General features: G+C 31.1%; 1 protein-coding gene across 4 annotated transcripts in view; it reads right to left on the reverse strand.

Annotated features, from left to right (window-relative positions):
- Nucleotides 1–15,608, reverse strand: part of LOC144838682 (transcription factor COE3-like) — an 89,845-nt gene that overhangs the window by 71,589 nt on the left and 2,648 nt on the right. For all 4 annotated transcript variants that reach the window (XM_078694122.1, XM_078694121.1, XM_078694120.1 and 1 more), the window contains exons 2-4: nucleotides 11,460–11,616; nucleotides 9,962–10,025; nucleotides 7,303–7,358 (exon numbers count right to left, since the gene is read on the reverse strand). In XM_078694122.1, the coding sequence (XP_078550248.1) occupies nucleotides 7,303–7,358; nucleotides 9,962–10,025; nucleotides 11,460–11,616 (277 nt within the window). The remainder of the gene's footprint in view (nucleotides 1–7,302; nucleotides 7,359–9,961; nucleotides 10,026–11,459; nucleotides 11,617–15,608) is intronic.

The raw sequence follows: 15,608 nt of genomic DNA on the forward strand, positions 1-15,608 counted from the left end.
AATCAAATATTTCTAACAGAGCTTAGTTTCCACTTTGACCAAAGGACGTACACGTACCATAAGCAAGTTGACCAATAATCCGAATAATCTATCGCTATTGATTGGTCAAATTGTGTCCTAGTGGGAACCAAGCATTAAAATACTGTTTAAAAATTAAATTAATTGTTATTATTAATTATATTCCATGAATAATTTATTATTTATCACATGGAAACATTTCAAGAGAGAGAGAGTATTTATCATATTAATAATAGATTATGAAAATGTTTTTTACTATTATTATAATTATAAATGTCAGATTTTACACATTTAACATTCTGTTCCTAATATTTATATCATTAATGTTTATAAATAACTTTATCATTTTATTGCAACAAAGGAATTTAATGTATGTTTAAGTGGAAACACCATTTCCAGTTATTATAATTTGCATATCATTTGCATAATATTTAATATGCATAGAAAGACCTGAGACAAATAAAAACAATGAAAAGAAATTATTGAAATTGTAATAATCCATCACCAAAATTAGTTGAAAATATTAATTTTTTTAAATAAACACAACAAACATGTACACAATGCAGAAACCAAGACTCGCACATAAAAAGGCACATAAACGAGAAATGGCGTCTATAAATGAATCACCGTTAATAGCATTCGCAACTGACTATGGTATTTTCACAATCTGTTTATGAATTAACATTTTACGATGGCTTTTTGCTTTACTCCAGTAAGAAGCCAATTAACAGTGCTTACAAAATGTATAAGAAAAGCCCTTCACTGGCCCACACTGTTAATTGCAAATTTAACTCGTCTTAAATTATTCAAATTCAACAGAAAAAAAATCACAGCTCTGACAGTTTACACTAAAATTCATAATTTTGAGGAAAAATGAAAAATATGAATACTAAGTATAATATAACAAATTAAATAATGAATGATGTTTAAAGAAAAAGAGAAAAATGTTAAGGCATTACTGATAGAGAACAAAGGCAGTTTGTGGAGTTGAAATAATTAAAGTGTCAAAAGCTACCAAGTTCAATTCAAGCAAGAAATAAATGGCTCTTCTCCGGGCTGAAACAAATGACGAATAAATCTACTTCATCAATTTATTTAATAACGTTTGTAAAAATAAATTACCGAAAGTTTACATTCTTTCTATAATCTTCTTATAATTTAAATTTGATATGACTTTGAAATATTGGAAAATGTGATGAAATGCATCAGCAATATTTCTGTATTTTATTCTACGCGGACAATGTGTATATTGAATACTAGAACTAAAAAGACCGCTCGGAGTGTTTATTCTTTCTCAAAGCAATATAAGACAAAGAGAAAGAGAGTACAGTATATATATATATATTATATCTTATATTCCATATTGTAGTAAAAATACTGAAAGATAAATATAAATGTAGGAGAAAAGAATGTAACTGAGGTGTAGACATCACAGAAACTTGTACACTGGACCTCACAAGTTTATACTTGTTCTACCACCAAGGACTATGGCTAAAATATGATAGAAACTGTACCGATGTTATGCTTATAAGATGTTGTGTTCCTAACCACTTGGTCACTTGTGTATATAAATAGAAGGGTTTTATTCCATTAATCGCCATGTATAAAAATATAATCAGAAATCTCCTATTATGTTAACGATATAAATAGCATGATCAATTTGCTAATCAGTTATAAATATGATGTACAACATGCAATAACACCTAGCTATTGGAACAACAGCCATACTAGGTAACATAATACTACAATTATTGCATAAGGCCAATGCCTTTCTCTCGAGATCATTAACTACATTAGTCACTGTTAGAAGTGTAAGAATATCTGGTTAGGATTCATAAAGCCATGTTAAATTCAATGTACCTGAATTAGATACTTTAGCCACGAATCCTAAAATAGATATTAGAATTCCTAATATAGATATTAGAATTCCTAATATAGATATTAAAATTCCTAATAATAATATAGATATTAGAATTCCTAATAATAATATAGATATTAGAATTCCTAATATACATATTAGAATTTACTTGGTGTCTAGTCCAATATGGTACTTTTTACACTTGATAATTTTCATTTTGTGAATTCCTGATGCAACAAAAAAACTACAGGCCTATACTATTAATGCAACCTGATTAAAACTAAATAAATAAAATATACAAATAGTGCTTAATTAAACACTATGTCAGCCCATCCGGATGTAGTAAATTACAACATCATTATTGTTAAAGTAAAATACTTTATAGTTTATCAGTAGGATAAGCCACATGGCACCACACTCAGTGTAATTAATCCAATGATAACTAGTTATTGTCCCTGGTGGTTGTGTTTTCATAGTTTTAATGTTCTCACAATTTTAGTTGGTTTTCTATTAAAAATTTGTTGATGAATTAAAAATCTCTTTTTATCTATTGCAGTCAACTGGTCTACGCATCAATCAAAAACACGAGTGCTTAGCACAAACTGTATCGCCGCACTGTTCGCACTTGACTACGATGATACGTATATACGAATCAAAACACACACTGGGGAATATGGGCTCAACTATATTGAAAGCATAATGTAACTTCAATTCTAAAGCTAACACGAAAGTGGCTTTGACTTCTACAAACACATAGTTTATAATTGTCATTATTTCCATTTCTGGTTAATCAAATGTTCAATTTACATGAATTATGCTAAGTTAATTTCAAAATATTGATTACTGTGTTACGCTTATGATTTTCTTAATTATTCAGGTAATCAAGCATGCTTCCTGCTAACTGTCTGAATAAAGACTAAATTTAAGAGTCTTACCATCTTGCAAACTAAATTTAATGCTGTTCAAAATCTTAGTATAAACTAAACTAAACCCAACAAAAAAAGTTTTCCGCAAAATGAAAAACTTTTTTCATAAAAAAATACAATTCTAAAACTACCATATTACATCTAACTACAAATTGAATGCCTATTATTCTTACAATTACAAATGGTAGAAAATTACAAATAATAATAAAATAATATTTGTTCTTATAGAGTGCTTTGTACAATGCTACTAAACGCTTCACATTATTATCCCGGTCTTTTTTGGATCAAACACGATGGAAACATACTCCCATAATGGTATTTCAAAAATCTAAACATCAAATTTTTACAAAATGTTTTAGTTATTCATATGACCTGATATGTAAGATAGTGTCTGGATAAAAAATGTCAGTAAAAAGTATGTGAAACACATGATAAAGACATTTTAAACAAGTCTCACACATTTGCCAAGATTTAACATACTTGCGTCTGTCATTCATCGTGCAGATTTTTTTTTGCAGAAAAGGACGCTTTTCAGCGAGAGAATTCTTTTTGGTGCGTTGTCACAATTGGAGATGGGAAACGTTTGGTCACAAACTACGCTTCCGTCTGTCACTCTACAAGGATCAATTCATTTATGGTAATCTACGCGTAAGTGATAATTGTTTTTGTCGAGTGTATTTGCCTGATCATTATACCCCAAGTTGTCAGTCAAACTTTAGATTGTGATTAAGTTTTTGCAAATTTAAATGCCTAATCATGAATGAGGCCATTCATATTAGTTATGAAAACACACAAATTGATTGCCAACATTTTATCATATAATATAAAATTAAGCAATAATTGCCTGATTAATCTTGATTTGATTGCCAATAGTGGTTAAATTAATTGACAAGAAAAGTGTGATGTGTCCAAATACGGTAGTGATATGCCCACATATGGTAGTGATATAACATCATCGTGTCCATATATGGGCACATCACACTTTTTTTGTCACATGTATAAAGATTGATATTGGAGACAAGGCTTTACTCTAATTATAGTGTGGTAATATGTGATTATGGAATATGATACAGTTACTGATTCCACTTATTCTATTTCTAAATAAAATTCTTAATGTTATCTGTTAATATTGATAACTAAGATATTGGTATTATCTTTCTTAAAATATTAAAAGGAGAAGGGTGGAACCGCACTGATATTTCACTACAATATGTAAACTTATTTAGAATGTACCCACTTGGTGCATTGACATGGCAATTCAACTTTTACAATATTTTAGGATGGGGAAAGATTGAAAAGAAAATGAAAGTTGGAATGGTTAGAATTAGAGCTTCATAATAAAGGTCTTAAGCTTTCATTTAAAACTGTTCAATGAGGTAGCAAGAAATGTATTGTCCACTGTAGAAATATTTATAACACATAGGCCATTCTTTGCTTGTACAATACAAGGGCCGTAACCAACTTGTCATTAGGGAGTTGAAGGCGTTATTCTCATAAAGAATTGTTGATAAACAAATTACAAGTAAATCACCATTATCATTATAATAGCAATTACAACTAACAACGCTAATATTTCCAATCCGTACATAATTTAAACTGTGATAAAATGTTTAGAAAAATAAATGAATTATAATTATGTTGCTTTTATTTTACATTTTATGTCAATAACAATAATCGATGCATTAAAATACCATCACAAATATTTTCCTTAAATTTTGTGTTTGTGTATGAACAAATTTATTTGTGCTAAAAAGACCCATTTTAGCCCCAAATTACTGACCATAATATATTATAGACCTAATTAATTACTTTTATTTCATTATAAATAGTCAGAAATAACTTCTATAAATTTGACTTGATGTTTTCTTGTGAAATTTAATCGATAAACGGCCATTGGAAAAGGCGCAAGTTAATAAATAATGAACGATATCGTACGATTCATATTTCACAATGGTCATCTTACTCAGTGATAATTAACATCTGTAAGAAAAACTTGATTGTTGACAGTCGTTTTTTAGATAACAAAAATCATAACAATTAAATACATACTAAACAGTAGATTTTCATTATTTTAAAAAATTATTACAATAATTAATAGTCAATTGAAAATGTAATTAATAATTTTTTAACTATTGTTTTTATTATTATTTTGTGCCTATTTCAAAATTATTTAAATTGTAAATTTAGTTAAGAAAACTATTTTATAAAAATTTCAAATTAAAAACTAGTTCAATATTTTTTTTATCCATAAATTTATTTCAAAACGAAGTTATTATTTAGAGGTATCATCGTTTTCTCTTCATTGTAAAATGAATACTAAGATTTGGTTTTCCTTTGAGCAGCCAATTGGTTTTATAAATACTTAAAGTCAACACAAATCATCTAAACTCTATTCTGATAAACTTGCATATAAAGTCACGCATCTCTCACAGGGCCACTTTTTACTAATGATGCTGAACTAATATGCTTGAACTAAAAAAAACCTTTGATAATTATATGTAATTACAACAGTCGTATAAAAGGAGTTTTAACAAAGACAAATTAACATCTCTGGGAGTTGCTTGTTGCATAATTTTTACATCAATCAGATCCTAAATGAAGGCATTTAAAAATCAAAGCCAGTTTTTCGGCAGAGACCCTAATTTGATGACTAGCAAAATGAGCCAACAGTAAGGCTTCTGGCTCATTTACCATTCAACGCATACAGAGCTAGGCCATTAGAGGCCGAGTTAACAGCTCCCAACCAATTTGCAAACCTGGAATGAGACCCTTCGGACCGACGTTTAAATCTCCCTTGTGTGACATGCGCTTATGCCTTCAATAAGAATAATGGAGATTTTGCTATGCCTGGCTAGTTAAGGCCACTGTGGAGATCATTATCCACAATTCTATCTTCTAGAATTCAATGGCTGTGCACTTTAGATTGTTTCAGTTACCAATCAATTTAAAACATTTTAGGATTGTCATTTACTTTCAATCCACTATCCTTTAGATTGTAATCATTACCTCACTTACTTACTTACTGCGTCAACTTCACATAGTCTACTTGAGATGCAACCAAAGAGGTACTACAACTAAGTACTATAAGTGCAATATTAGACAATTATTCTCATGAATTTAATAATTAAATCAGGCTTTGAAATGAAGATTAATTGTCTTGTAAATTACCACTGATTTTATATAGTCTCTCATAGGGGAATACAGTAGCAAAATACATAGATACACAGTATAGTTATCAACAGATTGAAACAAACACTAAAATGTCACTATGATCCTGACTAATCCTAGCATCTGTTTTGAGTCTAATCTTTACAAACAGTCAGCCAGCTAAACCTCTCTATTCACACTACAAACTTGCATATAATGATACCATCCATCCACTGTACTAGTATTATTCATCACACAACACAACTCTACACATAACATAAATCAATGTCTACTATGCATTTAAATTTGTAGATTCTAATTGATTTGTTTTAAAATAATCCTTGGTTATTTGTTTTAGTTAAAACCTGTTAGCATTTGTGTACCTAACCAGATAATCACTTGTCAATTTACTTCATAACTCCTCTCCTCATCCTGACTACACTTGAGCCATACTGTCTAACACCGTGTGTGTGGGGATGGGGAGGAGTCAAGGCCTAGCTAGGCCTCTAGCCTACCTAGCTTGCAGGCCTAGGCCTAGCTATGAAAATGATTGACCAGGCCTAGGCCTAGCTATATGAATAATGATTGCTCCTTGTCGCGCGGGAGAAAGGAGAACTAACTTGGGTTGACAATTTAAACACAAAATATACGCATCCTTCGTGTTCACGGGACGCATAAAAACAACCCAAAGCAACATCTTTTTGGTTTTGATGATGATGTGAAAAGAGGTAAAATGTTTGTGTGTTTGTGTTTATTTTTCGGGCCGAACCATTTTCCTACCAGGTGGAGAAAGGTCACTACAACACAACTGGTCTAAATTAATATCATTTCAAAATTTTAGTTTGTATTATTTAATCGGCATACATATTTTGAAATATTGTAAACCATTGTTTGAAAATATTTCACAGTATACTATAGAGTATTTAAATGTTTATGTATATTACAATTTAACGATAGCTAAAGTACACTGTTCTATCGGTTTGATTAAAAGTTTTGCACCGTAGAGGGCCTTTAATAAATCACGTGACAATTAACTAATACTAAGTTTAATACAATAAATATAAAAGTTTTCGAAAGTTAGTTTCCTTATTAATTTTTCTTATCTGCCAACAGAATAGAATATAAGATGTTAATAATTTTAGAACCTTTAATTGAGACTGGTTTTCTTGTATCTTGCAATCAAAATTAACACTAAAGCTTTGAACGTTTAATGTAACACTTATTTCTCTCTTAGTTTGCACACAAGAAGATAAAGTTAATAAACGTGAATTACTATTTGATTTTCTTTGTCTTAGGCGTGAGAAATCATGCATACTATGATTCAAAAATCTAAAACAACCTGGCAACACTTACTTGTTTCGTCATAGAATCAATCAGCCGTACGTATATATCTTGTACTGAACGTACTCCTGAAAAATATGATATTCATTTTAATAGTTGCTATGTGTTACACCATCGGACATCTAAGCATATTTTTCATAAACAAGAGGCGTTAAAATATTTATTTTAATATTGTTATAATTATCTTAACATTAGTCCGTAGTGTTTTTTTAGTCAAATACTGTCAGACGAAATCGTCATCCACATGTCATCTTTATTTGACGTCATCGGTTCGCTAATCAATATCGTCGACGCCGTAACCATCGCGATTACGAATTTCGTTCTTTTGTATCGTCTTTTCCGTACCGTCATTCCTAATGGCCGCTAAAATCTATTATTTTTATAATTTAAACCACATATCGAATTTTTTACAATTATTTGTTCAATGTAAATTATGAATCTAAGTTTGACGATCCCATTAATATCTGTAAACACACGCATGCTCAGATAAGCTAAGCCTAAGGACATTATTTTCATATTAGTATTTTTCTTTACAGTTACGATTACTCCCGAGGAATGAATGGCAACGTACACGGCTTATAGACACTACTGAGGTCGAGATAGAACCGAAGGCGCTGACATTGAAACCCGTAATTAATTCACTAATACATAATTGCCAAATAAATTACAACAGCAAAGGCATGATATAAACGTAAACAGATAGGTTTTTTTTTATTGTTCAAAGAATTATTTGCATTGTTTATTTTGATACCGTATGTTTGAGAACCTTTTTTAACCATAAAAACGAAATATTAAACAATACGATCACAACACATTTGTTTTTATTGTTTATGTGGTCAAATTATGTTTAATCAATCGTTTAAATATTTAAATATAATAATAAATAAATACATTACAGGTTTAAAAAAACTACTATGGTACTCGAAGGTTTCATAATATAATATAATTTCATAAACGAAATTACGAAGTGATACAAATATTTTAAGCGCGTACTAAAGTAGTTGTACAAATATCGGAACGCGTGCGTAAAATACGATGTAGTTTCATCAATGACAATGTTTAACATTACATCGTGCATTTAAATTAAATGAAAATAAACAATGAAATATAATTTATACGGTACCTAATCAAATATAAATACATTGTTTCGTCTGACCGGTCGCGTCTAACCAATGATACCGAATATTAACCGATAATAACATGGTTAAGAAGTCAGAGAGGACACCGTTTTTACGCACTATAATTTACTTTCCGAAATTGTAGATTCATATCGTTTATTGAGAAAAAAAATCATTGTTTGTTTTGCGAAGAAAAAGCATGAGATTAAATGTGACCCGGCAAATCATACATTTTAAAATGTAAATGGCCTACATTTGCATCTAAATAATTAGCATAACAACATTACGATAGACCTATTAACTACTGTCTGAATACATGTCGTAAAGAGTGTTGAGTATTGGAGACCGTCGCGTACTAATCTGATTTGGTGTCTTGTCGAATGCAACCGCGTAATTTGGCTTTAACTGAATAAACATACCGTTGTCGCTTTATTGGATTTCGCTTATTTCATAAACTTAAAAGAAACTGTGAAATCTAACGAACTGTCTGCGTGTCGACACCATTGAATCATAATCGAATGGCTACCTAGCTGATAAAATATGTTCGCCCGGGTATACAACGTGAAACCAATATGATTTATCCGGGGAGATCACTGGATATACTCACAAAATGAAATTATGACCATTTATGACGATTTTTATTAGCACTATCACTTAACTTTATATCAACTAATTATTATTATGTATTACATTTAATATCTAGGAACTTAAGCATAATTAATAAAATCATAATCGAGTGAGTGTATTATATTTGGTATAAATAAATAAATAGAATTATAAGTAGCAAAAACCATGGTGCAAAAACATTACCGTCGATAACGATTTTAAAATAATAAAATTCAATTAACGTAAGGACGATCTACTATTAAAAAACCGGCGGTGATATTATTACAATAAGGGGAATACCCTTTTTTTAAAAGGGAGATTTCACGCACTCCCGACCTCCGTAGCTAACGAGTTAAAAAGTTATAAACATACGGTAACAAATGCGATAGGCGCGTAGTCTAGTGGCGCGCGTATCGAGAAATTTCGTTAATGCTATATTTTGATGGTGAAAACGAGATTTTAACTCTTCTCTGAAATTAGTAGTTTAAATAAACACAATGGATACTGATTGGTCGGTGCTATTGACCATCAATTTTTTTAAAATTCCCATGACGAATCAATCATTCTTCCAAACAGCATTATCAATCATTCGTTTAAAATTACACACATATTTCATACATCTTTTAAAACGCACTTTGATATAAATGAAAGGATTTTTTCCGATCTTTTACGCATTTGATTTTCTAACCACTTTGATTTTAATATTCTTAAGTGTTCCATCAGTTACCGAATGCCGTGTTAAAATGAGTATGACGTCATAATTCGTCGGTTTTTTTGTTTTTTTTTAAACAGCAGCCAATGTCATAAGTGTATTTATAACGCCACAAACCCGATGCTTTTTGTACACGGCGTTCGTTACATGGCACCGGTATTTCCACAAAGAGGTATTGTTACCTTTTCCATCTTTTTAACATCATTTTAACTTTCTGCAATAAAGTAACACTTACCACTGTTGTAGAGAAGATGCAATCGATAATGGATACCATTATTTGTCTTTTGATTGTCGGGCTCCTGAAAAATCAAAAAGAAATGTTCAAGCCAAACTGCCGTGAAATTGACCCGCAGGTTTGGACACCCGGGAGGTGAATCTTAACGTAGCGAGAGATGTTTCTGTGTTGTCAGCTGCCTCCGCGGGCATAATACCATCAATACGGTTCAAAAATCATAACTTCTCCAGCTGAATGAACGCATAGTAACTGCTCAAATCTTCTAACTGACGTTTAAAACCTTTTAAGATTTGACTTAACAGGTCTAAAGGGTTACGCTCTAACATTTAATTGCGCATTTAAACACATGGTTGGCGATTCAGTTATTATTATTCCAATAAAAATAATAAATAACGATTTCAATTATAAATTTTGTTAAGTTAGGTGTGGAAGTGTAGTTGGAGGTAAACTTTGCAGTATTATGACCGCAAGCCACTCTAGAACCTCCTTGCTGAACTATTTTACGACTAGGGAGAGCAACTGTATCATTAATTGATACATTTTTTAACAAGAAAACCGTAAAATAAGTCGAAACTCTTTTCAGAGTGCGGTGTTAGGTTTATACAAATTATCCCCCTTAAATGTTTTCTTTTCGAAGTATATCTTTAATGGATTTGTTCTGTTTTCGGGTTTATAATTGGAAATAGCTTCCACTCAAAATGAAATCAAAACAGTGTATTTTAATAGCGGGAACTTTAAAAAACCCACAAAGTATAACAGAAGACGTTAGATTAAATGAACACAATATAATTGACGGCATTATCAGACAATAGTTTAATAATCTTTTTGTTTGAATAAACCGTTATGAAAGACAGGAAACAATATTTTGTATGATGAGATAGGCCAAGCCATGTGGTCAAGATAGATTGTGACCAAATCCCCCTCCTGCACGCGCTACTTGCGGCGGCGTTTGACCGAAAATACAATTTTATGTAATTTGTTTTTCTATGGATGTTATTCAAATTAAATTAATAGCTGACGCGTGTCGTTAAAGACAAGGTTTAAATGATTATTGTTATATTATAAAATGTACAATGGTACAGTAACACGGAAAGATAGACCAACATCTTCAAATCGTTTAGTTTATTGAGGAAAACACGGACTATAATCTATTGTAACGAAATTACTTATCAAGAAAAAGCAGGTTTACTGGGTACGTTCATTGGAACTCGTTACCGTTCAATGTGATACGGAGGAACAACAAATGTTCCAGTCACTTTTATGTTATTTTACCGTCTTGGAGCATTTGCTTTGCTGCACAGGTAAACATCTGAATCTTAAACTCTGTCTACACTATCAAACTTGATTTGCCAAAACAAATGTGATGGACATGATGATGTGATATCACTACCATATTTGGGTTTATCACGACTATATTTGGGCACATCACACTTTTTTGTTTGATGGTGTAGACAAGGCTCTAGAATCTAGAAAAACTTAGTGCACAACATATACTTACTGTATCTTTTTCTATAAAATCTACAAATAATGTTCTTTCTATCTCAACTGGTTGTCCAGCTCTATCATATAGAGCTATCACAAAATGGAAGAAATTACTCTTTCGTAGATTGGTAGGCGGCTGCTTCTCAAAGTGAGCACGTGCTAGGCCACATGTACTGTGAAACAAAACAAAAAACAAATATTATTTAACAATTCAAGCAATGAAAATATTAAAGTTTATAGCCATTCGTGATTGTGATATTTGGTCAGAGATTATCAGTGAATCTATAAACTGTGCTTAGGCAACAAAATGTAGTCAAAACGTTGTTCTTTTATATTATTGATATATGCCTATATATCATACTTTGTTTATATGCGATGGATTATTATCGACTGATACATCCAGTACGCTGTTGATCGGTTTCAAATGTTTATGAATTGGACTGGCCGAGTATGTATAAACGTAACACAGTAGTATAATAGAAGGAGATCCCTTTATTTAAGGTTAAAACATAATCAAATATATGACATTTGAGTAGGCCCAAGTTGCTTTTGTGAAACAATATGGACGTACTGAAAACGATCATACATTCATCACTCAATGCTCTACTGTTTTACGCGCAAGGTCCTGATCGGAGCTAGCTCATTTGAGCTATAACAATCAATACATCAGCTGAGAAATAGTTTTTATTTTGTATGTACTGTATTTGTTAATATTTCTGATTGAATAATTTCAACGCGCGCGCCGAATTCATGTCATCGTCATCACCATATGACAGAGTACTGTGCACCACGGGTACGTGGAGTATTTAAGTTTACTTAACGCAACCATAATTATGTTTACGGTTCTAAATGGTCGGATTTACGAGACCAAACCAATGGTAACGGTGGCCTAAAATGTTTTCTTAGTACATTAATGTTATCTTTACTTCCTGGTGTAAGTCTGGGTTTGTAACCTTCTTTGTAGCCTTGGTTACAAGTTACTGTAATCAAGGATGGACGGTTTATGCTCCCATATAACATCAACGGTTTACCGACATTCCAAAATTCATTTCCGTTTTGCTTCAATGGAAATGTAGGTAAAAATGATTTCACATTACGATGATTTAATGTGTTTTTGCTGAAATGGTATGGCTTTCGAAAAAAGTTACGGTCTGATAAACTTTTGCGATCAAAAAGAAATTTATGGGCCGGTTTCATAATGCGTGGATGAAAATATCGCATTATGGGTTGAATTTGAATTTATTAAATTCAAAATCAAATGAATATTAGATTATGTCGGTAACAAAAGTGGTTGGGTCTCAATTGAGATTTGACTAAAGTTAAATCAACAAAGAGATGAAGAGAGAACAATACCATGTTTAAAATTATTCCAGTGGTTGGAAAGATTATTTCAATTGTAGATACTATTCATTTTTAAATAAGTTCACGAAGTTAAGAGCGTTATATCAATCAAGAACTAACTTTGTTAACATTTAAGAACATTGGAAGAGAGGCAACATCTGAGAAATGTTCAGTTACATGGGGTGTTGTATTTGTTGCAAGGATAAAACGATCCAATTAAACAATAGGTAAGAAAACCATGGCAACCGGAGGAATAATTGACAAACATTGATAAAAAGAAGAAATTGCTTACGCCGCCGCTTTCCAAATACGTCTTATGGGACCAAGTTGATCAATCAAAATCTTATAAATCAGAATAAATGACGATGAATGTTGAATTAAGAATGTCGAAGGCTACATTACAACACCTGACATGTCGGGTAAACTCTTGTCGTATTATTCGTTGAATAGTACTAGCAACAGAAACCCTTTAAATACATCCCTTTTTTACGAGGTACTTTTAATATAGGTTCTGTATTGATGAAAATGACATAACACGCTAATACATTGGACTTGACATTCTTCGTGAAACTTAAAAGGAAAGGTACCGACAAACTTGAATGTTCCATTATGTTGTTTTGATGTTTTTTCGGACTAAATTTCGTTTACTGTAGGAAGCAAACAAATAGAAGTTAAATTTGTAAATAAAGTCAATTTTTGGAAAAAGGAAAAACTTATTTTTAAGAATGAATGTTATCGTTTTAATTTAAAATTAAAACAATATAAAAACATTTAACGTATAAAATGTGTTTCAAATATATCCGATCAGTTCTATCCGATATTTTGGCGACCAAAATATGATATTGTAAAATGCAGATCTTCGTCTATAATACTGGCCTATTCTATAATTCTTTTAGTCTTTTTATTATTAGAGATTATTAAATATAGGGCTTATACATAACTTAAGCCCATTATTAAAGTTTGTTATGACATAAATGGCTACATAATGTAATCATGTTAGGCGTGCTGAAAATGTATTAAAATAAAAGAAATTTAGTAATAATTTACGGTACGGTACCGTACCATAGTCAATAACAAACGACTAGCATATAGTATTTTATACAGTCGTACATTTATCCATATACTTTTTAATGGTATCTGGATAAAAAGTACATTGAACATTGCTAGGAGTGCGTACGTAATAATCATGAGCCTTACAAGAATTGCACTTACATATATATAAGTATTCTATAAATAGTATTTTAACGTACAAACACTTAAATCCTATCATTAGCTTCTTCTCTTATATTCGTTTATACTATCGGCGTGAAAAAAATGCATTACCGGCTAATTTGTATGCAATAACTGTACAATGTACCAAACAGGCATTACTTTGTATTTTATTTAGTGGTGGACATCAATAAATAAATCTAGATATAGTAACACAATAAAATGTACACGCGCGTACAAAAAGCATTGTCATTATTATCAAAGTTTGTACGCGCGCGTACAAAAAGCATTGTCATCATTATCAACGTTTGTACGCGCGCGTACAATAAGCATTGTCATTATCATCAACGTTTGTACGCGCGCGTCCATGTTTCCACAATCGAAATCATACAATAATATATTTAATATTCAATAATATGGTTTATTATGACATTAATATAATTGTCTAAATACAATTTAATCATGTGATCTAATTAATTTCCCCGTGTCAATATTTTAGCACTGTGTGTTATTTAGTAGACAAAGACAATTACAATGCACCATAGGCCAAGATATATCGAAAGCACGGAATTTTGTTTCAGCGTTCAGAAATTATTATAACAGGTCACAACGTTAGCTGTTCGTGTTCATAACGACAATTTTGAGTGTGTATCTCAGCCTGTTCTAAAACATGCTAGGCCAACCGCGTGCGAATATTCAGTCATATAATAGCGCCTGGAAAACGTGTCGAGCCCCGGGCCAGATACAAACGTCTGCCATTATTATACACATTACTACTATGAGAGACATTTCTGTATCTATCATTTTTGGCCAGACGGTACGAGCAATTATACTATTATATGAACTTGTAGTAACAGTCACTGCACATGTGTCTAATAAAAATATAAAATGCTATTTCGAGCGATATTTAAAATCATTTTAGTCGAATACAAAATCACAGTAGTAGTAAAACAAATCATGAAAACAACGGACATGTTGTGACCATTACCAGTATTAATTGATAACAGATCAAATCATATTTTAAAATATTACTTTATCAATCATCTGCGCCATTTAATTATAGTAATTTCTTTTATAGACCTACTTCAATAAGTTGTCTTTTTAGTCGACATAAGTATGAATTCATGTGATATTTAAACGTTGCATTCGAACGAATACTAACTCCAATTCCAGTAAGGTCTACTCTAATGTTTAGATTCGATTTCTTTCATTTCATTAATACTTCGTATATAGTTATATTTACAGGCTATATTATAAGTTTTTAGTATTAGTAAAATACTGACAATAATAATTAGGTATGGGCTAAGATAGGCCTATCTAACATTATTGTAACCTGTTATAACGTTATACAAAAACATAATTATTGATATCGACATTGGGCATATAATTATTGATATCATTGAGCATATATATATATACATTGCATGCACTGCTTAAATAGTAAATATTTTATGTAAATGTCTACATCATAAATGTGTTGTTAAAAAAATTATTTGTATATATTTATATTATACATATTTACATTAAAGAAAACTAAAGAGTTTTCCTTGTCAGGGTAAAACTGTCTCTCAACCATTTTAGTACGCGATGTGTCAATATGTAGACATTTAGCCTC

Source organism: Antedon bifida, chromosome 3 (genome assembly GCF_963402885.1).
Source record: "Antedon bifida chromosome 3, ecAntBifi1.1, whole genome shotgun sequence".
NCBI lineage: Eukaryota > Metazoa > Echinodermata > Crinoidea > Comatulida > Antedonidae > Antedon > Antedon bifida.